This window comes from Branchiostoma floridae, chromosome 12 (genome assembly GCF_000003815.2).
Source record: "Branchiostoma floridae strain S238N-H82 chromosome 12, Bfl_VNyyK, whole genome shotgun sequence".
Lineage (NCBI taxonomy): Eukaryota > Metazoa > Chordata > Leptocardii > Amphioxiformes > Branchiostomatidae > Branchiostoma > Branchiostoma floridae.
The window spans coordinates 22,934,331-22,961,480 of NC_049990.1; the positions used below are offsets into that span (position 1 = coordinate 22,934,331).

A 27,150-nucleotide genomic window follows, 5' to 3' on the forward strand; every position below is an offset into this window, starting at 1 on the left:
GGTTGGATAATCAGGTTGAAAGGTCAAAGTTGATCAAAGTTCAACGTTGACTTAGAGGTCAAAGTTGAGAGGTCGGCTATTTCCCAGAGTCCCTAGCGCGGCTGTCCCACCCACGATATGGGGGTGAAGCTTCCGTCAAGAGCAAATTTGTGGAGGAATTTCTGAAGTTTGCGACAAAAATGCGCGCGTAAGACGACCCACGCACCACACCTTGCCGACCAGGAGCCAGCCTTTGCCCAAGGCCGATGAGAGCGAGGATTATTTCGGCGTTTTTCGGCGGTTGACCTGCGAAGTTCCACGGCGCGGGTAAGCGATGGTCCTACTTTTTGGGGGGTTCCGCTTTCCAGAGTTTGGGCATGTTGCTGTCTATCATGTTCTAATCAATAATTCCAGATTTTCAAAACAGTAGTAAGATCCGCTTGCTCACACATAATATTTCTTCAACAGCCCTTCGAATTCTTACTAAGCGATTAGAAACGGGAGAGTTTCGATGTTTCGTGCTAACACGGCCAGGCGCTAGACTTGAGCGTGTTGGGTTGGGTTGTCTCTGTCACATCCGGATGGCATGAGCCCGGGGACCGCCTAGCGCCAGCCAGCCGGGCGGAGTGGGATCACTCCCGCGGGAACTCATTGTTTCATCATACCACAACAAAACTCTGACGTCAAACACAACTTTATCCACTGTTATGGTTCGCGGAATTATGAATATGAAAGAAAGAATAACAGATATGGTCCCCATTACTGATATGCAAATTATTTCCTCATGAATACCTGATGATTTTGTTTTGTTTTTTTGTCCATTTCTCACCCAGGTGAACACAGGTGAAAAGAAGACTGCATGATTAAGATGCGGGAATATAAAGTGGTGGTGCTCGGCAGCGGAGGGGTGGGGAAGAGTGCACTGACCGTCCAGTTTGTGACCGGTCAGTTCATGGAAAAGTATGACCCCACCATCGAGGACTTCTATAGGAAGGAGATCGAGGTCGACGGAGCGCCGTCGGTCTTAGAAATCTTAGACACGGCCGGGACGGAACAGTTCGCGTCCATGAGAGACTTGTATATCAAGAACGGACAAGGATTTTTATTGGTGTACAGCCTTACTAACTACCAAACGTTTCAAGACATCAAGCCAATCAGAGATCAGATTATAAGAGTGAAGGGGACGGAGAAAGTCCCGCTGGTATTGGTCGGGAACAAAGTCGACCTGGAGAGCGAGAGAGAAGTGCCTACGTCAGAGGGAAAGGCCCTGGCGCAGAGTTGGGGCGTACCGTTCCTGGAGACGTCGGCGAAAAGTAAACACAACGTGGACGACGTGTTTGCGGAGGTAGTCCGAGAAATGAACTTTGTGCAACTCCCAGACCAGAAGGATGCCTGCTGTACATGTGTTATAGTGTAACCAATACAGGTAGGTAACTACTAAACTAGAGGCTTGTGTATTGCTATTACCTCCATGAAAATGGAGGTTTAGATTTACGGGGCATATGGGTGTGCGTACCACATTCTTGGGACTGTATCTCCAGAACGTTTTGAGCGATAATTTACTATGATCATTTCCTTAGCACCCATCACAGTTTGTTTTGACCTCCACAGTTATACATTGTAATGCCAGTACATTACTTCCTGTTGAGGGATACATGATAGGGTAATGTGTTTTATTTCCTGGATGTACGTTAGCCCTCGCAAGGCTGGGAACAACAGACGGAAAACAGAATAACGTTAGTGAGTAGACTGTAGAGACTAAGAGAGTCAGTCATTGAGTTTGAGTAGATGTATTGATCATCCCTTCAACACTGATTTCTATGGGGACCCCAACAACATATGCCAGGCTTGTTGAAATTACAAGACAATACAAGCAAAACAAAGACTCAGGACAATATCCAAGAATATCCACCCAAACCTTGCTGTCAAAACAAAACCAGAACCATGTAAACAGGTACACAGTGCAGCTTTTGTTACTCATCCTGTTTACACTTGTGTCAAACCGTCGTCCGTCAATTGTTGTCGCATCCTCCTTTTCATGTCCTGTTTTCAAAACAATTTCAAGTCTGTTGTCAAGGATTTCAAGGCCCCAGACAACCGATGATGTCTTCGCTCAATTAGTTTTGTTTGCCATTGTCAAGATTTCAAGGCCCCTGACAGCAGTTGATGTTTTCGCTCAATTAGTTTAGTTTGCCATTGTCAAGGATTTCAAGGCCCCAGACAACCGTTTATGTCTTCAACCCGTTAGTTCAGTTTGCTGTTTCCACTGTTGTTTGATAATTGTCAATAGCCACTTGATATGATTATGTGGCACTCAAATATGATTATACCGTCACTTTATCTTAAGTCTAGCACTATTAGGACCAACTACGTAAACTGTATGTAAGTGTGACTCACCGAATACAAAAACGCATTCTTACTGAGTGCTTCCTAACAAAAGGAAGTATCAAATCAGACTGTAGACTCATTGTCTGGTGTATTTTACATTGTGTGACAGTTGGTATGTCATTCCTGTCAGCTTTTGAACCTCGCTAAAGGTAGCAACTGTGCTAATTAAACCAAAGTGCGAAGTGACACTTCTGAATTAAGTCCTTCCCACCTAATGTTGATTGGCCCAATAATTCGCAGAGTTGGAAGCGAGCCAGTGTGGTAGTATTGACTGGGAGATAAACTCTTTGCCCTTGATGTATCGGAGGCTTAGCCAGCCAATGAAAGCATCAATTTCAATTGGCCTTGGCCATTTAGAATGCACAGGAGGGACCTTTGCCTTTAACGTCACCGTTTGAACTCTATGGTTCGGAGAGAACGGAGATAACTTGGTTCAACTCTCGGAGGGTCAATACCAGGGTTGTTGCCAGCCTGAAATCACTTTCCGTCCCCTCGATTTTGAATCCTTTCGAGTGCCCAAGGCGCAACGTTCCTAGGGGGTCTGGGGGCATGGTCCCCAAAAAATTTTGAAATAGCCCCTGAAGCACTATTTCCTACATTTTAAGGTGTAGATTTTGCTGGTAGACAAAGTTATTCAATAGCATTTGTTTTGTTGAAAAATTACACAAGGGAGACAGCCTTTTTATAACTTTACCTGTCAATTTTTGTCTGTCACAGAGGACAGAATGGGCAAAAAAAATTTCGGCCCCAGCTGAAAAATTTCGTCAAAGGACAGAAGGATGGGTGCTGGCTACAACCCTGGTCAATACTAACTTGTTTTGTACAGATTGAGATTTAGCAAACTATGACTTGACTGTGCAGAAGTCCCATGTGTGTACCAGTCATGTTGGCAGCCCTGTCTGGCTCCTGATGATATAAACGGCGACCTTTGTGACCTCTGTGTTATTTCTGTAACTGACCGAGACATCTCACACATGACAGACTGCACTTGAAGTTATAGTCTGTGTAAGGTAAACTCTGCTGTCCATGGCTGTAACTGGTCCCTCCCCTTCTAGCCCCCCACCCCCCCCCCCCCCCCCAGATGTTGGGCGGGCTGCTATAAGCGAGATTTAATCAGGCTATTCTGTTTAAGTGTGATTTTGTTTGATCACCTTCTTGAGTTAAACTACAACGTACAAGAAGAGAAACTGCAATTCATTACTAGTAATAGTATCATCATTATAAAAATTCAGGATGGACATGAAAGTAGAGTGGCTTTCAGGGTACCTTTGAACAGAAGCTGTTATTGTTAAACACTACTGGTTTGACTACTTCAAGTGGGACTTACCTTTTTAGATCTGATACCTTCTAGTCCAGCAAAGCTTAAGTTTGATTCTTAGAAACAATATGTTTACATCTGGAAATCAGTACATGATGTACTGAACATAAGTGACTACTAGCTCAGCTGGGTTTTAAGTCACAGTGGGTGGACATAGATGACAAGATAGCATTTGCCCAGAGGGAGTGACAACACACAGTGAGTGATGGCTGATGGACACAATGGGATGCAAATGTCATCAAATTATCCTTCCCTTCACAATTACAGTTTCTGACACACACACATCAGTCACAGATCTTTGCAAATTTGATTGAGTCATACTCATAGAAAATATTCTCAGCATTCTCACACAAGTAGAATTTGGGTGCTGTTTGCTTTTGGTACTAAGACAAGTAGGTTTCAGGGTGTACGATGAGATGTAGTGATTTGTAGTTGAAATGATCATGCTTTGAAAAGCATTTAAGAAGCACATTAGTCATGAATGAATTGTAGTAAGGCTGATATGCCTCAAGTTATAGTGTGTGTGTTTTTTTCACAAAATACTAAAGTCTAATGGTATAAAATAATTATTGTTAATACCCTCGTCCAAAAAAACAAGAAGATGTTGTTTTTTTTCAGAGTCAGACACAATACTTGATGATGACACAATATGGTGTGCGAGTAGCTTGGCAAAAACATTCTACATTACTGCAAAAATGTTTTCTTTCTAGTCAGTTCATTTATCATGACTCAGGGTATGCAATCTGTGAAATAAGCTTGTACTATCACCCTTAATACCCCCCTCCCACCCACACATACTACTGATGCAGAAACTCAATGATTCAGCCTTTTCCCCAGTACCTTACCACCTGTGCTACCAGTACTAGAATGTGTTGTTTCACCCTACAGAACCAGATGTGGTCCGCACACACACACACACAGAAATCGCCTCACTAGAACCCATACAGAATACAACACTCCTCTCAAATATTTACCCTTTAAACTTTCCCTGCGACTTTTATTACTTGAACAGATGGGTACCATCAGTAATGACTTGTTCTGGGGGCTGGAAATGCGTAGAAAAGGGCACTTGTGCTCATTGGAGCAGAGGAGATACAATTAAACATGTACAACACTACATGGATTGTTGAAATGATCCAAGGAATTTTTATTGAATTGTAACAAGACAATACAATGGATAGCCCAAGCAGCGGCACTGATTTTTTAATTCCATAAAACAGTACTTGCATATACAATGTTCCAGTTTCAAAGTAATACAATAATACATAAAAAAACATATACGTATCAAACTGTATATCACAAAGACATTCCTCTGGTAAAATGAGTTATAGATCCGTGCCAGTTGCTGTTAAACATTTCCTAAAAGGTTTTCTCGCTGTAACCGATGTGTCTAGAAACAAAGTCAATACCGTTAACGCCGGACGATTCATTCTCCGGGGCAGAACATTTGTTAGTCTGCGAACCCTTGCCAAGAGTCAGCTCTGAAAATTTCATGGCTGTCCCCAGCAGCTTGACACATTAATTATTGTTATAGCTGATCAATTTTTCAGGGGATGCCAGATTTGGCTCTAATGACGAACTAATGTCTTAATTATTGAAGGAAATGGATTGTATTGGGATGGAAGTGTGCCGTTCCTGTATAGATTTTTTCTGAAGCGATCTATTTGTGTGTCTAGTGAAAGACAAAATTGACAGTTTATAAAGTTATCTATAAATCTCTTTATCATGTCATCACCTTTGTAACTATTAGTTTGTCATTGCTACAATACAAAATAGTGTTGAAGGACTGACCACCTTTGGGTAGCCATTTTTTATTATCTTTCACTTCAGTACACTAACTTCAGTGTCTACAGTATAAATTTTGGCATAAAAGAAGCATAGAATACAGCATAATATGTATGTATTAAAGCACACATTTCTACCCCATCATAATTCAGTTAGCACTATTTACAACTCTGTCACACATAATTTGTCACAAAGATACCGGGTGTATATTACAATCATAATGTTGGTTTATTGTCAAGGAAAATTGTTTTCCCAATTACATAAATTGGCTACATTTCCATAGGAATACTGAATAGTGAGAGCTTCATGGACAACATGCCTTTTTGTTGTAATAACATTTCTCAAAACAACCCAATGATTGTGAACTTACAGTACATGGTTACATTGTTTTTGTAGGGCAACGCCCATGATGATGTAGTTCCTTGTTCATGTGTGCAGTTGTAGATTTAACGCAATAAAAGATTGAGGAGCAATATTTAACAGTACATCATGGCAAGGACTGATATAACGTCCTTGATCATGGCTGTCTCCAAGACCTGTCCCTCCGTCCGTCCTGGGACAGAAATTTGCTTGTTGGGACGGACAAAAATTTCACTGCATCCAGCCAAAAAATCTGAACTTCTGTAAATAAAATAATTGATGACAATGTGTTTTCACAAGCTTAGAATGGCAGATTTAAGATCAGGCCATGTGGTTCTTTCTCTTGGTTAACCATTTTTCTGATAGAAAACATTTTTGTCTCTCTTCTCCCTTTCTTTCCTTTTAAGACAGATATCTTATATAGACAAATATCTTACAAGTAATACAACGTTTTCATCCTGCAAACAAGGCATTGCACGTTTTTATTTCTTTTCTGATGATTTTTTTTCTCCCCTTTTAAGTTTTATATTGTTATATAATAGAAACGTCCTGCTTTTTTGTCGAAAATGTAGCCTTTCTAGTTAACCCTTACCCTGCTGACTTCTGTTGTAGGCACTGTACAAACATGTATGCAAGTCCACTTTTGTTTTGGGGATTTCACGAATGCTGACTTTACCAATTGTAACATCTTCCGTTCTTCCCTTGTCTTGCCCTTGTTTGTGAAGACGTCACTCCTAGCCCACAAACCAACATGACATTGGCCATACCAGGCTTGTGTGCGCTGTCGTATTCTGTAGACTGTCCAGTCTTGCTGGACAGCAGGACAAACTGTCCTGAGTTTGTCCAGCCCCTGTCGGCCATGTGTGATGTGTGTCAAACCCAGCCCCTTGTTGTTGCAGTTGCTGCTCAGCTATTTGCAAACGTGAAACAAGATCACGTCACGCTTGCTACCAAAAAAATGTCGCCCCCCTCCCCACCCTGTGATTCACATCTTTGTTTTGTTTGACCTTAACTGGTTGTCAGCGCTAATGGACAATTTATTCAGCTGACCTCTAGATATTATCCAGACTGTTTCTATTGGGAAAAATATGAGGGATAAAATATGACATAAAATAAAGAAATGCCAATAGATGGATTAGTACCATTTCACCTGTAACCTTATAACGTGAGGCGTAGTTCCGTCGACCTAAATCACCGAAACAATCGCCAAGGAGTTGTAGAATAAGAGCGATTTTCCGCGTGATTGCCCCCATTGATATAATGGTGAGTGTGTATTAATGTGTATGCAGTATGGCACATATGTCCTTTGGAGATATTGTATATAGGAATGTCGGCAACGTCTAAATGCCAGGATATTGTGTTGGGAAGACTTGATTGAGAGTGAGTGGTGTGGCAACGTCTGCATACAAATGCTGTGAAGATATGCTTTTGCTGTTCTTCTAGAAACAAGAAGAGAAACATATACTAGCATGTTAGCTGCAATTTCTTATCTCAAAGCACCTTGAAATATTAAAGAAAATGCACATTGAAAACTGTAATAGACATTTGAATACATACATGTATCAGATTTTAGATACAAATGGAAATGTCTATTATTATGTATCCTAGTACTAGTATACATGTACAATATTTCTGTACGAAAAAAAAAGTGGACGACAATATTGACACTGATTCCTTTAGTTCTAGAAAGACCACCGCAAATTCATGTTGTAAAGCCTGTCTTTGAAGACAACAGTAATTTTTGGTCTTTGAGCTCCCCATTGTGTCTCTTACACGATACTTGTACCAGTAACAATCGTGTTGATCCAACAAATATGCGTCAGATCTGTGTGGTCTGTTCTGTTATGATGGGGAGTGATGTAAACAGAGCCAGTTAAAATGGAGACTGGTTAGGTTTCTTTGAGCTGACTTGTTCCCAGTCAATATTACTGTAAATACAGAAATGTTAGCAGTGTTTTTATGTTCGTGTTTTTTTGTGGTGGACGTTTCACCGCGAATTCAAAACCACTACATTTTTTCCATTACAGTATGTGTCTACAGTATACCATATGGTGCTACTGCAAACTCCCAATTTTCCCACAACCGTGTAATTCAATCACCGCAAATTTAAATGCATCTACACTAATCAATCTCCAAGCAGATGTAAAAAGACAATAATCTATCTCAAGCTCACAGTTCCTCAGAGCATTGGGCTTATGTGTCTCGGAGCTTACAGCTTGAAAATGTTAAGATCTTGCCTTTCTACTTCCTACTAAAATATCTGCTTTGCGATTATATCACCTTGCCATAAAGCTCATGAGGGCTAAAACTAGAGTCTGATACACAAGGTGTGATATTCCATATAATGATACTAGTCTCTAATATCTTTGGCATTTCTGTATGTCTTAGATATCACCATCATCATATCAGCTGAAAAATGCATTGCATGGAAACACTGAGCCTATCCAGATGCTCAGTTGAAATTGAATCGTAACCAGAAACTGCGTTATATGATAAGTATGACCCATTTAAATTGAACGCAGATTCTTTCCAAAACCCAGTTCCTTCAGAATTTCTTTCTTGAATGGTTTAAACAGCAACTACTAAGTCTATTTATTATACTAGATTACACATTTGTATAAAAGTTGAAATTTGTGAAATAGTTTTTGGTGAGTAGATGCACAAGACCCACATCTCATCCTGTATAGTGATTCTCCCCCAACTAGCAATGAACGGTCCCCTTACCAATCAACAGCCATGGGCCATTTGATGGACAGAAATGGGGTTCTGACGGACGATTACGGCTTTGCTATGGACCGCCAGAAATTGTTTTCATTCTGCAAATGTGTAAGAGATTCCTATTGGACATCGCACACCGCTAGGGCCTGTGTTTGACAAGGTCTTCTCGTCTATAACGTTACCTCTTTGTGTTAGCTTTCTCTCATTAATGGCAATGAGCCAGTGCCAAATATCAGTTGTACTGTAATAGTCAATTTGACAGTTGATAGTGATACCATAATGGTTAGATGACAAGGATAACTAATTATTCACTCTAGTATTCCATATCATTAGAATATCTTCTGAATATAAGTCCAGATGACACTTCTATAACCAGAAAGTTTTGTTTAACACGAAATTGAAAGACGTTTCAATTCTCAAATGATTAAAAGGAATTGTTGTGACTTTTAAAGTGTTAAGGGAGGAAAGTCCTTGTTGTTGAAACACAACTTTGCCTAAGGGGAGGAAAGATCATGACCGGAAGTGTTTCCAGACAGAGAACTATACAACAGGTGCCACCTGTGTCTGCTGCCTTTACATACAGTTATGTTGAACGATAAGATCTTCTATGCTATTAACAAGTAATTCAACAACTTTGGTCTTTTAGAGAAAGCCTGATGTTGTTTTGTCTTCATATCATACTCTCAAAAAAGAGGTTTGGCTCCAACTGTTTTGGCATGTTTTTAGGCATTTTTGTCTGGGTTTCTATTTTGTCCACTTTTCAGTTTTCGTCATGTCCGCCGGCAAAACCCTTTCCGGTAGATGCAAGCATGAATGCCTTATAAACACATTCACTTCAACACATTGAAGAAAATGAAGAAAAGGGGACAAAGTAAAAAGCCTGTCCAAAAAAAGAACGTGTCCAAAAAAAGCCAATGCCAAACCTCTGCTTGGAGAGTACTAATAATCCTCTATACAAGGCTTTTTCATTAACCCTTTTTTTTTAGCTTTTATACAGTCATAAAGCATCATTATCCAGAGAAGGGACAATGCCAAAAGATAACCTACTGCAAAGAGTAACATACTGTAAATGCATTCAAGTTTGTGGGGATTTAATGTCATCGAAAAATGTTCACGGAGGTTTTAAGTTCGCGGTGAAGTAGTCACCGAGAAAAGCGCGAACATAAAACCACCGTGAACATTTCTCGTTTACAGTATTCAGTTGAAGAAAGTTGTTTTCTGGGTATCACTGTACACCAGCAAACTTCTGTATTCACCGTAGCCAGCGGACTGTAGCAGCCCACCATATACACCTGTTTTACCTGGGGACTTAATTACATAGCCAACCTGAGAGTCTCATTCTTTAAAACCCAGCAGGACACCCCAGAATGACATGTTATCTTGTTAAATAGCCAAGAAACCACCTTCCAATTAAAGGGCCAGGCCAATCTCCCGAGAGTTCTTCTTCTTTGCACTATAATCACATCCTTTAAGGAAATAGGCTACTTACTTGTGATAGATCTTGAGTGGTAATGACCTTGGGGATGGACTTGTCAGTGGGTAAAGATAGGTCTTAATAGGTAAGAAATGTTGGGCTGTTCGTCTGTTTTCATCTTTTGGTCCTCGGAGATAACAGGTGTGGAATCATCAGCATTTTTTACCTGTTTGTCTTGTCTTTAGCACTTAAGCCAGTTTAACTTTAAGGCTAGTTTGTTTGACTATAATTTATCCAGCGATCTCAGAGTTTCAGAGTAATTGCTAGAAGGTACTGAACAAAACGAAACTTGTGAAGGTGTTTTGGTAATAATTTTCAGAGATATCAATCTTACAAATACACCATGTAACCAGCATTGTCTATAAGTTTATACCTGTGTGCATTGTCGTCAGCTCTTTTACTAGTGTAATAGGTTTGTATGACTACCAAGCAATCTCATAATGTCACAAAAATGGCAAGAAGGTATTGAACATTACAAAACATGATTTGAAGGTATTTTAGTCATAATATTTAGAGATATCCATCTTAGAAGTATACCATGTCATCGGCATTGTCTACAGAGTTAATAACCATGTGCATTGTCTTCGGCTCTTTTGCTAGGGTTGGCTTGTTTGACTAGTCTACATGTACAATTCCAACGATCTCAGAATTTCATAGGTACTGAACATAAAATAACACAACAAAACATAATGTGAAGGGGTTTTAGTCGTGATTTTTAGAGATATTCATCTTAGAAGTACACCATGTCATCAGCATTGTCTAAAGAGTTGATACCCATGTGCATTGTCTTCGGCTCTTTTGCTAGGGTTGGCTTGTTTGACTAGTCTACATGTACAATTCCAACGATCTCAGAATTTCATAGGTACTGAACATAAAATAACACAACAAAACATAATGTGAAGGGGTTTTAGTCATGATTTTTAGAGATATTCATCTTAGAAGTACACCATGTCATCAGCATTGTCTAAAGAGTTAATGCCTGTGTGCATTGTCTTCAGCCCTTTAGCAGTCACAGAAATGACATAGAATAATGGAGATATAACAGGAAGACATTGTAGTCATCAGTTTTACAGATAACCATCTTAGAGGGTCACACCATGTAATCAGCATTTTCTTCAGAGTTAATACCTTGTTATCTAGTCTTGAATAAGAGATGGCCCAGCTCTTAGACTCAGAGATAGCGCTTAAGCCTGTGTGACTACCAATCTTGTCGTAATCTCAAAAGACGGAAAGAAATGAAAGATGGCAGCAAGGTACTATGAAATGGAATCACGACCAGAAAAGATTTCAATCACAATGGATACATATAACTTAAATAAGCAAATGCATGCATCTATATTATATAGGAATTTTATATTTGAGTCAGTGCTGCCATATGTTTCACTTTTGTGGAGCGGTCCAAAAAGTTGCGTGCACATTTTAGCATCCACAACAAGATAATATCTGCTTATATCTGCGTTTCTCTTTGCCTTTATCTCAAAGACAAGGATGTATGCTTTTCTTCCCTTGATTTTTGAGTCCATACTTCCATATACATTATGTATGTCTACTGCATTTTGTGGAATAGTCCAAGATATGAACATATTAATGCCTGGAAGTGGAAGAAGATATAATATCTGCTACTGTATTTCTATCAGACCTTATCACCAAGACAAGAATATATGTTTTTCTTCCAATACTGCTATACATATGTCTTCTGCATTTTGTAGAGCAGTCCAAGATATGCACATATTAACACCCACAAGAAGGTAATATCTGCTACCGTATTTCTCTCAGCTCTTATCTCTTAGACAAGGATATATGCTTTTCCTTCCTCTGATTTTAGTCAATATTACTCTTAGTCTTACTGCATTTGGTGGAGTAGTCCAAGATACATCTATGCACATATTAACACCCACAAGAAGATAATATCTGCTACCGTATTTCTCTCAGCTCTTATCTCCAAGACAAGGATATATGCTTTTCTTCCCCTTAGAACTGAGAAGACCTGAATAGACATGTTACTTGCCTGGGGCCTATGATGAAATCAGGTCCCATCCATCACAAGTTGTTACTGGTATGCATACCTGTACCTCTGGGGTTACTGTCATTCCTTGTTCCATCTATAAAATGTGTCTCTTTAAAGGCTTTGTGGAAAACCTTATGGCCCCGTTGCCAAACAAGAACAAAATTCAGAAACAGCTTACAGGGCTCGAAATACTTTTTTCTGCATACCTGCACTGGCGCAGGTAACATTGTAAATTGCCTGCACCAGACAAATTTTACCTGCACCACTCGGAATTTGGGAAGTATGGATCATACTAAAACTGTTCAGGAATCTTTTTTTATAGGTGGTAACAGTCAATGCAGCTAAGAGAACAATCCACATACACCTACATCGTAGGATATTTATGTATAAAACCCAGTACATGGACCAGTGCAGGTTAGGTGCAGGTAGACATCAGAAATACCTGCACAGCTCCAATTTTACCTGCACTAACCTGCATATGCAGGTGGTATTTCAAGCCCTGTACATGTAAAGTACAGTAGTAAAGGCCCCATTCCACTAGGACGGCGATCTTACCGCGCTCTTGCTGCGCTCTCAACTATAGTTCATGCAGTCTTTATTCTTGAAGAAGTAGTATATTTTGATGAATTTTGTTGTCAAATCATACTTTTGTGTCATGAATCACTTCCTAATTAAAATCATGGGTAAAACAAATTGGACAACTACACATACAATGCTTTTATTCAGCGTTTCGAGTCACAGGATTACTCCAGATTAGATATAAAACAAATTGACGAGAAAGAACTCGGAGAATTGTTCAAAATGTACAATGAATTAGATTAAGATAGAATAATCAAGAACACAAAGGTTTATTATGTCTTATTCTTAAATGTCAACAGAATAACATTTTAGTTTTCATGTTCTTAACCTATAGATTGAGATTATAGAAGACTTATTTTCAATAGATCAAATCGTTTCACTATTCTATAATTTACGATAATAACCTGGCATGATAATGATATTCATTTTGAACAAGTTACATGGCAAATTTAATTTTAAAAAACAGCAAGTCAAGCGTATACATAATCTTAGACTCACGCTGAACGACTCTACAGTGAGCAAAATTGGATTTGTTTACAGCCTTGATTTTGTAATTTAAAATTACGTAAGACGTAAAAGCATGACTTGAAATACAATAAAATACACAAAAGGTAAGAAATCTCGTTCTTTATCTCTGAAATTCGTTGAGTAATCTTTAAAGTTCTCTGGCAGCCCATAAAAATTGCTGTCCTGTGAGTTTTCCGTCGCGCTGAGAGCGCGCTGGCGTCGCAGGAGAGATTCCACTAGAGCAGCTTTTTCTGCCATCGCGGCGCTCTCACGGCGATGGGGCAAGTTTGCCATCGCCGTGAGAGCGCGGTGAGAGCGCCGTCAAGTGGAATGGGGGCCTAAGGATCCTTATTTTCACTTTACCTGCCATTGTGAAATTGCCATCTGTTAAAAGGTGTTGGATACGTCACTTTTGTAAGTGATGACAATAGTAACAAAGGCATATGTATATGGAGTAATCTTAAGCACGTATAGGTCCATCATTACATGTTACAATTACCAGGTGTTGCGGAGATGGACATGCTCTACTTAGGCCTGTATAATTATAACTTTAAACCCACCTTTCTTCCGTCTTACTGCCAAGAATGCCTCGCAACCCTTTTATTACAAATTGCCTTAGTGATGGCTATAATAGTTTTTTATTTTATTTTTTTATTTATTGGTTTGGCTGCAACAAACACACAGCCAGGGCTGCCCAACTAGCCTATGGCTATTACAAAGGGCTAGCCCTGCTGACAAACACATAAACAATACATATTGAAAAAGAACATTTATATGTACATGGTGTAGGACAACTTACATATCATCTAAAAATGGAGTATATATTAACATCATATCATCGACAACAATATTTGCAGTGAGAGGTAATAGTTTTAACTGACTTATTGTGAACTACTTTATACGTCATGATAAAAATGTAATATTGGTGGTGCTGGATTCAAAATTGACTTTTTTTTTAAACAACGATAAATATACTACAGTGCTATGAAATAGATATCATTTATGGTTAGACTTAGTTTTATGAATTATCTCTACCTGCACCACTCTATGATAGTTCTACTAGGAAAACAAGTTTTTATGCATCTTGATTTTTATGAAATGGGTCTAGTTTTATGAAATATGTCTAGTTCTGTGGCGATGTGTTTTTAATAGTCAGTTTCCCAGCTACATCTGACTTGGCAGCCTTTCTGGGTGTGGTTGGATTTTGCATGGGAATTCCCCACACTACAGGCTCCGTAAAATGATCACACCCTTCATAACTAATTCATCAGTAAGCACTGTGTCTTCCATGCGAAGCAATATCAGCGCTTCTAACGACGAGCAAATATGTTGTCTCCGAAAGGACGAAATATCTATTGGAGGGTCAGTTGATATCACTTCAAATGTGTCGTTTTGGTTGTAAGTTATGTCCCCATAATTAAAAATGACCTTTTATGACAAGGGTCGCGTACCCGATTACCCAGTGAGTACAGTTGTAGGTCAGCCGTGCCCTGTTAGGTTTTCCAGGTTTTGTGGAAATCAGGGACTTTAACTAGGCAGCGGAAATGTGTATACAATTTGTACATGTACAAACTTTGTCCTATACAGTAGAAGCATTTAATAATATAATTGCACACCCGATTTGCCAGCGTATTCGTGCAATTATCCGAATGGTGCAACAAAATAAAGTTATCAAGGTGGACTGCACCATCACAGCATTTTGGGATTCTGTGCAGTTAACAGAAGAAGTGTGTGGTTATCTGTTGTGCAATTAACTGGCTTCTACTGTACTGGTATTTTACTATTCAAATCCCAAGTACACGTATAAGACTGGGGATACCCCTGCATGTTCACTTGAAATAATTACAGTTTTCAAATCTTGACAAAATAATTACACTATAGTAAGGCTAATTTTACTGTATGCAAAATGATGTAGGTCATTAAAAGAGCTCAAATTGTTGAAGTATGATTTTGCTATCTACAATACCATGAATAAGGGTCTGGCTAGCTGTTTTCCCTGAACCTTTCCTTTCCTCTAGACACTAATATTTTATGACAGTTTGGGGTGGGCTGAGTTTATCCCTGCCCATTATGGCACCTAATGACATTATACCCCCACACTGCATGTATTCTGGTCGACGTTTGTGGCTTCATTAAGTGCAATTATTTCCTCCCATTCTCAGAAATGTGAAGAAGCTTTTAAAGCTTGGAAGATATACGAGTATTCCCATAGGATAGTAACAGAATGTCTTGGTGTCTGTCAAACTCTTTGAAGCAGGGTCACCTAAAACATGGGCACTGTGTTTGGTTGAGTTACTAGTACTTGTGTATATGTTCTTTTGAATTTGCATGGATTTTTGGTATGGCAGCAGTTATTAAGGTCCCAAATAAAGATTTTCAGGCTCCAAGCAGTATTATTGTAGGACATACTAATAGGAGAAAACAACCAGAATGTACTTACTTTGCTTACGTTTTGATGTCTATCAGACACCTTCCTCAGAGCTTCTGACTTTTTTTAGTCCTATATCCTATATTCTACCAACCTGATGAAATTATTTTCGGAAGTATGCAAAATGGAGATATTGTTTTTGGTGTGTCTTTGCTTGTGTGTGTCTATCTACATGTACATGTGTGTAAGTCACAGTAAGTGTTACCGAGTTTTTGTAGTCAGCATAACTCAAGAATCTCTTGATGGATTACAATGTTATGTGGGTAGGTTTTTGGGCGAGTCACTGTAAAATTTGGGCCCCCTTGTATGTGACCTTGGTACTGCAGCAAATTTTCCAATTTTTGGTATCTTTTGACCTGGGTGTGTTATGGTCTTGATTTTTCTAAATTCTAAAATCTTAATTCAAGTGAAGAAACCACCACCACCACTCTCTATAGCTGTAAGCAGTAGCAACCTCCTCGGGGTCAAACTGTATTAACTGTGGATCAATAAGGGAAAACTCTCCAAATCTGTCACGCTCGGCCCAGGTATAACAAAAGCAGTATATTATGCCACTTCTATCGGATTAAGGGCCACCAGTCGATAGGACAATCTGCGGGGTCGATGGCACGATCGTGCGAGATGGGATGATACCCACAGATAATATCTTTATTATCTCTGTCCAAATTAACGGCAAATTGCCCAAGCTTGAGAGGGATTGGTTTGATGATGAGTGCTGAGTGGAAGCTATCTCAGTCAGAGTTAGGCTTGTAGTATATAGAGAATCTTGCATGTTGTATCGAATTATGGTGCAGCTTCTTTAAACAAATGTTGTCATTATTTCGTTATCTACTATATGATATAGTAGATCTCTCGCAAGTAATATGGCTGAGAAAAATAATGTTCTGTTTCCTGTTTCAGTCCTGAAAAAATTAACCTTTTTATTGTAATTTTTTTCAGGCTGGCCAAAACTCTATTGTGTCATATTACAATACAGTGTAGCGAAGTAAACTTAAATGCATGAGGACACTTGTCTTTCAATGTCAAACTTGAATTTTGTGTATAATAGATACATTTGCCCTTCATTAGAGTACATGCAGTTTTTTACTTCAATAGGAAGCAGGCTGAATAAAAATTCTAACTGGGAGCTATGTAACTCCACTGCCCACCCCAAAAAAGTCTCTAGAGTCGGCAGGACTTTCTAGGATAGGTAGGGAAACAGGAAACACAACATTTTTTTCCTAAGCCCAAACTTGTGAGCATTGTGTATGAACTTATCCATGGACTAACAGACATTGCAACTGGGGATTCTTCCATAAGAGTTGTTTTGAGAGTATGAGTGCCCAAAAGGCCACGTCAGCAACAATTACACTAAATCCAGCGCTGAGACCGTGCCATAACTTGACTGTTTTACGGTGATTCTCAGAATTCATGGTCCTCTATTGAATTCCCGCATGCAGGAAAGATATTTGTCACAATAAAGATGGCAAGATCGTTACAAGAACATAGGTAATTACGGACGTAAGAGCCAGACAATATTGGACATGAGAAGGCATTTACAGCCTATTAGGCAAATGGCTCATGTTGATATAAAATGTCAGGAACAGGAAGTTTGGTGAATGTTTTATTTTGGCAACGTTGGCAGTATTACTACTATTAGTACTATTCTGAATTGCTTGAAGCTACCGTAATGTAATTTACAATACCTCCTACGCACACTTAAAATATTATTGGTTTCTTTTTGGAGATATGTTTTTATATACAATTTGCTGTCACAATTTTTAGCATTGAATTTGAGCCGATAAATGTTTTATTTTGGTTATGTTGGCAAAATCATAACAGTTCTGAATGGCTTGAATTTCTCTATGTAATTTGCAAGTACTCTTACATGTACTGGTTTCCTTCCGAACATATTGTATTCTTGAATAATGCTTAGACAAATAAAAATTTGCTAACTATGTCACATTTTAGGATTCAATCCAACCAATCATTTTAACTTCTCAGCTAGCAATATTATTTATAATTCTTTAAAAAAAAAAGACATGTTTCAAGTAACATATGCTTTCTACTTCACCAAAAAAAATGTTATACTTTAACAGTATGCTATAGATTAGCCTATCACATATGACTTATTACAGTTATGATGACAACAGTGTGTATGGGGTGTTGAGGTGAATTGTAGATGACACATGAATATGGCATTGGCAGCTATGATTAATATCAGTTCCCTTACACCTGATGATAGAGACATTATTGTGTAATCATGCGGAATGACTCACAATAACGTGACGCGTGCCTACGCTATCTTGTGACCCTTCGTCATCAGGTATATATAGAGTCAAAAGTCGGCATACTAGTACTATTATGCACAAGTTCAAACAAACAGCAAAACCTTTAAATTTGTTGCATTACTCGAATGTTCAAAAGTTGAATTTAGCTATATAGAATTTCAGATAAAGTAAAGCTCTGAAGAGAGGTAGTAAGGTTTGGAATTAGATTTTGCTGACATTTTACTTTATTCTATATTACAAGTGACTGCCTGCAAATATGCAACTTTTCTTTTCAGTTTTCTTTTTGTAGAGTAGACATTCAGCTATTTCCTAATGGCATTGAAAATCTTTTTTACTGAGTTACTGAAAAAGGCAGATTGTAACGCTAATCCACCTGTATCCGCAGGGTATGTCCGTCATTTTTAAATCAGGGTATTTATGGATATGATTTATAAAGTCGACAGATAGTGAGACTAAGTGGTTTCAGTGTAGAATATTTTCAACATACTGCATTCTAAAGCTACCTTCCGTCGACTTCATACCAATACATACCCTGGTTTTAAAATCAACGGATATAGGTAACCCCACGGATAAAGGTGACCTACTCTTAGTGTAACCCTTTAAGTGTTCATTTTCATTTGAGAAGCACGGTGTGAAGACTAGTCAACTGCTGCCTACCCTTGTGTCAGGGATCCCAGCAGCAGTACAATCAAATAATGGATACTACTGCTACTACTACCAGTACTAAATGTTACTATTTTTATTTGAGAAACAAAGAACTTCCTTGTTGTGTCCTTGATGATGCTAGCCCGACAGTTGGATGACAGGTATCGGCTGCGTCACCTGCCATTAGTGACTTATGTAGACAATCAAGTCTCTAATTAGAGTGAATCATTGTAAAGACATTCATGAAGAATTGGCAATTTCATGGGTGACTGTGGCTGGTTTTCTGCCCCTGCGATCCATACATGCTGCATTAGGTGTGTGATTGGTGCAACAGACAGTGGTGTAAATCTGTGTTCTTTAATTACCTTTGGCAAGATGACTTAACTGGTTACATGAATGTATGATCATCAGTATTGGTTGATTTGTCAGTAACCGTATAGATATGCTTTGTGAAGAAAAAGTCTTTGTTAATTTGTGGTTTATTATTAGGTTTCGACAGCATAGATAAAAAAGAATATGTTTTTTGGGGTTGCTAATATAATATGTATGCCTTGGCCTTAGGAAAAAGATGTTAATAAGTAATGTTGGATATATCATAAGCCACAAATGTTGCTTCAGCAGCAGAATTAACGTTATAAAAATTTTGTATTTGATAAGGAGTGAGCTGTCTCTCTCACAATTAAGATCCTTCCTTGTATTTTTCTAGGCTACAAGATTGTAATTTTACGACATTTGAACTTGACCCAATATTTTTCAAAATATTGCAACAACAAAAAAACTCTACAGAGACTGCTTTTTCCTTGAAATCTTGACAACCTAGTTTTATAGTAATCTATTTCTTGCAGTAGTTAAATACTGTAGGCAGCAACCTCCTTTTCTTTTCAATTCTGTTCAAGTAGACGATCACTGTAATGTTGTACAGTTGATTTGCCCTCCCTTGTTGGTATTGGCAAGTGGACCTTGTCTATTGAACAGCCTAATACCGTGTGTAAAGATTTACTGTTCAAAGTGCTTGGTACAATGATCACAGCTGTTCAGTACTTGGCTGGGGAGAGATTAGCTCGTCAGCCAAATGGGTTTTTCACAAGGTCAAACGTGTGTGAAGCTCGGAGGGTACAAGGTCAAATTTGTGTGAACCTGAGGAAAGATGTAGTATGGTGATGTGCCAAACCTGAACTCAGTACTAGTTTTGGTTACAAATGTGCTGTACTTAGTTGAGGTCAGATAGGCTGCCAAACAGGGTATGCACACAAGGTCAAATGTGTGTGTGTGTGTGGGGGGGGGGTACAAGGTCAAACTTGTGTGATGCTGGGAGAGATGTAACAAAGCTGAACTCAGTTTTGGTTACAAAAATTGTGATTTACTTAGTTTAGGACAGATTAGCTACCAAACAGGGTGTTAATACAAGGTCAAAAGTGTGTGAAGCTTGGGTGTGTTTTCAAGGTCAAACTTGTGTGAAGCTAGTGAGAGATGTAACAAACATTTTGAATCACGTGATCAATACTTGAATAGGAGAGTGAAAAAGATACTAAGTCAGAATCTCTCTTACTTGGGGCAATTTCAAACTTGTGTGCAGCTGGAGTGTGTGTGTTCAAGGTCAAACTTGTGTGAAGCTAATGAGAGATGTAACGAACTTGAACTCAGTTTCGGTTACAAATGTGTCTGCGTCTCCCACTTCCGCCCATCAGTCAAGCCTTTCAATTACCATCCAGGCCATTAGTAAGTAAAGGGAACCATGCAGAGTTGGCGCAGGACCAAAAGTCAGGGAGTATATATAGAGGTATTAGATGTGTAGGTGTGTGTACATACTGGTAGGTAGGTTTTACTACCTTGTACAACACGTGTACAACAGTGGCAGTGACAGGCCTTTGTGGTGGTGACAGGCCATAGGGGCATGTTCGGGCATGACGCACCCGCCATGACACACGAGTCAGGGGTAGGAGGAACCCCTTGCATCCTTGGTCGGAAGTCCTCCTAGGAGACGGAAACTCCAAATAATAAACCTGCATCTGCTGGGGCCGTCTTACGTGGCAAACAGTTCTGTCCCTGTAGGACTAAGTGCGCCAGTAGACGAGAGGGTGGAGAAGGGAGTGCACACCCCTCCTTCACCTTAAAAAGTCACGTGCAGGCCAGGCAGACTGGTTGTCTAAGCAACCTTGTCTGCCTACAATTGATCTTCGGATACGAAGAAACAGCCATCACAACACGTGTCCATAGACATTTGTCATAAGTCTGAAGGTATGGGTCCGTTCACACTTGTGCGCATATTCAAGTCTGTACAACTTGTGTATTCGTAACCAAGAGTTAGGGAGTGTAGAGGTATAATCAGCCTTGTCAAAACAAGGCGGCAGGCGGCGATTTTAGCCGCCTACTTACATTTTTCCAGCCGGCTACTTTGGGGTAGAATTTCGAAAACTAAAAGTTTACGTCCAGTGCTCCCTGTTACAAAATCCCCCAGCAATTTGTTTTGATAAACCTCTGGCAGTTTTCTGATAGTTGGCCCCCAGTTAGGGGTCATAGCGGGGAACCTATGCCAAATTTTTTTGAAATTCTGGATTTTTTTGTCAATTCAAAGTTTAAAGATAACAATAAAAGTTAGCCAAAATACACCCCCAAACAATATTTAGGGGTCTAAATTTAAAAATTTTCCCAGGGCCCCCAGGCCCCCCAGACCCCCCATACGGGATGGGGGGACACCCCCCTCCCGTACCTACCCCCCGCTCGCCACTTCGTGGCTCGCCGCAAGCCACTACGCGCCTTGCCTGCTACTTTCATATATTAGCCCCCTACTCTAAAAGTTTGTGACAAGGCTGGATGTGTATGTGTGTGTACAATTACTGGTAGGTAGGTTTTACTACCTTGTACAACACATGTCCATAGACATTTGTCATAAGTTTGAAGTCCCTATGGCGCAATGGGTAAGTGACGCGGCTACTAGGCAATGTGGAGAAAGATTTGTGAATCCATAGACTGGTTTGAAGCCTGCTTGGGCATGGTGTTAGGGGTTGCATTAGTTCTTTTTGATGGGGACAAGCTGGAATTCCTGTGTATGGTAGACTGCAGGTGTAAGCCTAAGAGTAGGCATCAAATGTTTGTATTAAAGAACCAAACACACTTATGGAGAAGAATAGGGTTGACCCAGTGTTTGTGATGATTGGTTGGTTAGTTGGTCGGTTGGTTAATTCGGATTTCCATTAGTGACTGATACGTCACTTTTCTTCCCGGAGTTCTGGTGAATTATGTAAATCACTGTATGGCTGATACGAAACGGAGGTACGGAGTGATTTGTAGTGAAATTTGGGGCTGAAAACGTGAACAGTGTAGTGATGCTGCATCACTCTACTATTGGCTACTTGAAGCATCATGCTAGCTAAACATGTAGCTATTTCACAAGGTATCGGCCCAAAATGACTAATACCATTTTAAAAGAGCAATGAGCAAAGATCAAGTCTTTTAGTTCCTTTTTGGGAATTCCGAAGTTATCACAGCTTTTTCAATGTTGTCAGGCATTTTACAACCTTGAACCATACACTGTGAATATTGTATGTGGAGAGAATATTACTGGAACAGATGCTAGTTTTCATTGTCACACCATCCAATATGCCATGCAGCCAGTTTGTAAATCATACCACGCACACCATTTGGGCCAGTGCCCAGCATATTATACATAGACTGCATTGGACAGCCTTCTAATAAGTTCTGTACTATACTCTTTGGGTCACCACACAGTCACTCAGAACGGTTTTTCTTCAGACAATAAGACATGAAAAATGGTATGGGACATACTACTTTTCAACGCGAGGTTAGGCTCTGACTCATTTTGAATGTTACAGCATGTTGCCAGCATTATTATTTTGTCAGTTTTCTCAACTTGTATATTTGTTGATTGTGCCAAGAAAATGCCTAGAATGGAAAAAGAGATGCCCTTTTTAAACATGCCAGAGCCTAACCTTTGCTCTGAGAGTAAAGATTAACCTACAACATGCAATGCTGGATTATAGTACATAATATTATTAACAGTTAGTTTCTTGATGTATGCTTATAAGCTTTCAATGATGAATACCTTTATTGCTCTGTGAATGGACAGAGACCATACAATAGCATATACAGATTTAAAATACAAAGGAGATTTTCATATGGAAAGCTGTTATTACAACATTTTAAAGTTCATGCAGTGTAGCTATTTTAGCCATTTTTTCACAGATTGTGAAATTGCTGTCCTTAAACATATGTGTAAGAGGTACATCATGTACTATGATCAAACAATGTCCTGATGTCCTGTAGAAAACTCCTATGCAGTGATCCTTCTGAACTAAGCCCCTGACAGTTCCACAATGATTGATGTACTGATTTCTGCTCCCTCCTATATCTCATGGAAACCCCCATGATGGAATGTAATGAAATTTGCATCCGACTTTCATTGCAATCCTGATCATTCCTCCGACAGGAGGAAATAGTTTCCTCATTAATTTCCCATCACTCTTTGTGAAAGGTGACAGGGTTATTTTTGTATCGTCGACACTTTGGTTAGAACCGCGGAATAATGAAAATTGTGCATATCATTTAAAACTGGTGTTGGTAATATTTACATGTTTGCGACAGGAAAACCTGTATTGTTTGTATCAATGGTAGGATGTTTTTGAAAAAAAAACCCAGATAATTCCAGACAAACAGGTTAATTCCAGAAAACCTCAATAATTTCAAAATAGATTGACCAGATGAATTATTCTTTGTAGGTATGATATTTCAAAGAATAATGTATATCTTGGTTGCAATTAGATGTCTCCTTGAAGAAAGCCAATTCTGCAGAATTCTGGGGATTCTGTCTGAATTCTGGAAACTTGGCTCAAAGCCAGAATTCTGGATCCCTGAGCCAGAATTCTACCAGAATTCTGGGACCCTGAGCCATAATTCTGCAGACCTTATGATTGTGTACACATCTAATTGCAATCTACATATTCTCCTTTGATGTATCATGCCTACAAATATGAATTCATCTGGTCAATCTATTTTGAAATTATTAAGGTTTTCCAGAACTACACTGTTTGTTCAGAATTAAACTGTCGCTGTTAAAAGTATATCTGACAGGTTCTTGCTATAATCACGAAGATGTCATACTGACGTCCCCAGGGAACAGTTTTACGGCTGTAATTCTGACAGCTTTAGACACAGGTCAGGACGACAGGCACCCTACTGAAATATGATACCCCCATTATGTCTTTATGATGTAATTCTGTCACTATTTAATCTGGACAGCTTCACGTAACAATATTAATAGATTATCAAAATGTTGGAAGATAGACATTTTATAGTAACAAACTGTGATGGGTATGAAAAGATTGAACATTACATGATCAATACTTGAATAGGAGAGTGGAAATGATGCCAAAGTCACAATCTCACTGAACTAGCATCTGTCATTAAGGTTGATGTTACGACATTTTGTGAGGATTTCATACTTCTCTTACAGTACTCCAAGGTGACAATACTTACTGAAGATAGTTGTTGAAGAAAGCTTATGCTCTGGCCTATTTTTTTACTTTGTTTGGGGTAATTTTTGTTTCTTTCTATTTTGTCTGCTTTTATTTATTTATTCACATATATTTTGCGAGTATGAGGCGGAAAGCACAAATTGCTTATATTAAGCCTTCTACTCAAGAAACATACGCTAAAACAAGAATAGTAAACCACATTACATACATAAGTACAAAATGGATAACAGAAAAATAAATTTAAACAAGACAAGTTGGTGCTGAATCAATTAGGAGAACCTGCCTGTACAATGGATATAGGTAATGACAAGATCAAAAATGTTACAGTTCTGTTGATGTGAGAGAGATGTTGATCCTGATAACAGTAAAGTACATAAAGTAGTGTCGTTGAGGTGCTTTAGGTCTACTATAATATTTGAGACAGCCGATAACAAAGAATTTCTTTGGCTAGTATAGAGTGTGCAGTGTAGTAGATAATGTTCGGTTGTTTCACAATGATAGCCGCATTTACATGTAGGATAATCAATACAATGGTGTTGAAATAGATGGTAGTTTAACTGACTGAAGTTTAGACGGAGCCTTGTAAGATGAACTGCGGAACGACCTTGGCCATAAGAGAAATGGGAGTATTATTGTCTGCTTTTCTTTCTGGGCTAGGAGACAAAAAGTAAGGATTGCAAAATATGAAATAGAGCAAAAACACCTAAACAGACAAACCAGATTATTCAGAAAATAGAAATCCGTGGCGTGCAACATGATATTTTTTTGTCTAACGGTAGTTTTTCTGTGTTTCAGATATGTACAGAGAGACTCGGAGGACAGACATCTTTCTACGCCTGTTTGTGTACGAGACATTTGGAGGTGGCTGCTTCCCATGATGCAATGCAGAAGATTCCACCCAGAGCCCAACATAGCAAACCTTCCTGCTAAATCTGGCCACATCTGGTCCGAGGCAGTTTGTACTTGTAATGTATTATACTAAATGACAACATTGTTGTCCCCGGTTTATAGAAAACCAGGGGACAAATTTGTATTGTGTACAGGATTGACTGCAACACAGTCTTTCAAATTTGCAGCCATCTTGAACACCCCTCTGTACAGAGTTCAGTGGCCTAATGTAAGGACACTCTTCAAAAAAATGTGGACTACACTATTTTCCTAGAGGGGTGCAGCCAATGACAATTGAGAAAACCCTTTCCTATTGAAATGTTTTGGACTATTAGTTTGTATGATATTTGCTCAGAAATGTTAGTAGTGGAAGAGTCCACTTTGAAGATGTAGGGGTTGTCAGGATACACTGTACAGATAATGAATTGTGGTGAAATACTTGATGGCAAGTCCACGTCTTCCTTTTAGCACAGCAAAGCAACATGCCGAGCAGTGGCCTTAATTTTTCTGAAGTCAACCCTTTCATGTGTCTACAGGATGACCTGTACATGTACTCTACCACGTAGGAAGTGATACACACTCATTTTCCTCAAAATCTACATAATGACAGAGAAAGATGTACGTGTAACATCTACTGTTAAATAATTCCGCCACCCTGAAAAAATATGTCAAAACAAATCTCCAACCACAGCCCCCCACCCCACTCCCCAGTATACTGTAAATGCATTTAAGTTCGCGGGGCTTTAATTTTGCGGTAGCGGGAAAAAGGACTGTTCGCGGTAGCACCATGCACTGTAATCTCATACTGACTACTGCCATGGTAAAAATGTTGGCATTGTTTTTAAGTTCACGTGAAGTGTCCAAAACAAAAACGACAAACAGAAAACCACCGCGAACATTTCTGCATTTACAGTACTAAAATGCACTCCTGTCCTGTATATCTAAACTGTGCATACCTGGGGGGAGGGGGGTGGACTAGAGGCCACCCAAAATTGGTGGATATATGTTCCCCAGTAGAGTAATGTTCAAGCATGTTACATGTTCCCTCTATACATGTGGTACACAGTTTCAAGTATGATGCAATTTCAAGTGTCTAGTCTTCTAAGTGGTGCAACATTTGGAGTGATTTACGACAAAAGTATGAACACTTGCGACCTCCTGCCCAAGACTTCCATCCTCTGCTGTTATCAGCACCAACAAGATTTATTACCGGCCTTCCTTGCTATGTAAGATCGCTGTCTCCCATTACCAAGTTGACCTAGTATACAAATGCCATTCTCCTTATTGGTAAGAACAAAATTGTACCTTACAAAATGCGAATTTGAAGTATTTGGCATGTTTTTTGGCCAGGCAGGTGGTGTGGGATGTGGAGTCAAGGGAGGTTCATGATTTACGCGGTAGTAAAAGCGGGAGGGCAAGTAATCGTACGGTAATGGGGGGAGCAAAGGGGTTCTCTTAATGATGGATCAGACACAGCGCAAGGGCATCTTGATCGAGATTGAAGGGGTCTACATGGGGTTTGGCAGTATCCAGCTCTGTTCAATATTCCTAGGGTTTCATATTATAATGTGTAGCATTTTCGTAAAATATTCATCTCAACATTTGACTGTAGTTCGGAGACACAGAGGAAATTGAATCTTCAAATTGTCCACAAGATCATAGGAATTATTTCCAAACTTTATTGAGACAGGTTACATGACGTCAAATTTATTGAGAGGAATTTAACTATTTCCACTAACCACACGAAAAAGATGAGGCTCAAATGTCCTCAGTACATTTTCTAACCTTTATATGCAGTCAAGAAATGACTAGAAAATGAATGTGTGCTGTCAGAAAACCCCAAACGTGTTGTGACATGTCTGCAGGGCCCAGTCACATTATGTCTGACCTCTCCTGGAAAAGGAGACCTCCTGGTTGGGTAATGAGGTGTTTAATATATCCCCAGGGGGCCACCTTATCTGTACCATCCCTGGTCCCAACCCTCTCCTCTTCATGTGTAATTGTTACCCATCTATACAGTATTGATCCGAACTGTCTCCAGCCTTCAATTTTCTTTCCGTCCCACTCATTGCTTCAAGCCCATTGTTATTAATTTCGTTGTCATTTTTTAACGGTTACGAAAATACATTGTCATCAATTCCATGTCAGAAAGTTATGGGATTTTTGGGACGGAAAAGGTGAGATTTGTTTCTGTCCTAACAAGTAAATGTCCGTCCCGGGACAGAAGGCGGGTCATGTTAATGTAATTGATGATACCTGTACAGACATGATTATCATAAACACTGCCCCTAGTCCCTCTCTCATTCCCCTT

At 39.3% G+C, this 27,150-nt stretch overlaps 1 protein-coding gene across 1 annotated transcript; it reads left to right on the top strand.

Annotated features, from left to right (window-relative positions):
- Positions 1-161: 161 nt before the first annotated feature.
- LOC118426813 (ras-related protein Rap-2c-like) lies at positions 162-26,077 on the top strand. The gene is made up of 3 exons (XM_035836345.1): positions 162-306; positions 813-1,405; positions 24,747-26,077. The coding sequence occupies exon 2, from the start codon at positions 839-841 to the stop codon at positions 1,394-1,396; it is 558 nt and encodes a 185-aa protein (XP_035692238.1). The 5' UTR covers positions 162-306; positions 813-838; the 3' UTR covers positions 1,397-1,405; positions 24,747-26,077.
- The last annotated feature ends 1,073 nt before the right edge of the window (positions 26,078-27,150 follow it).

Bases quoted from the DNA above. Each gene is read 5' to 3' on its own strand.
- LOC118426813 (XM_035836345.1), top strand. From the start codon at position 839: ATGATTAAGATGCGGGAATATAAAGTGGTGGTGCTCGGCAGCGGAGGG.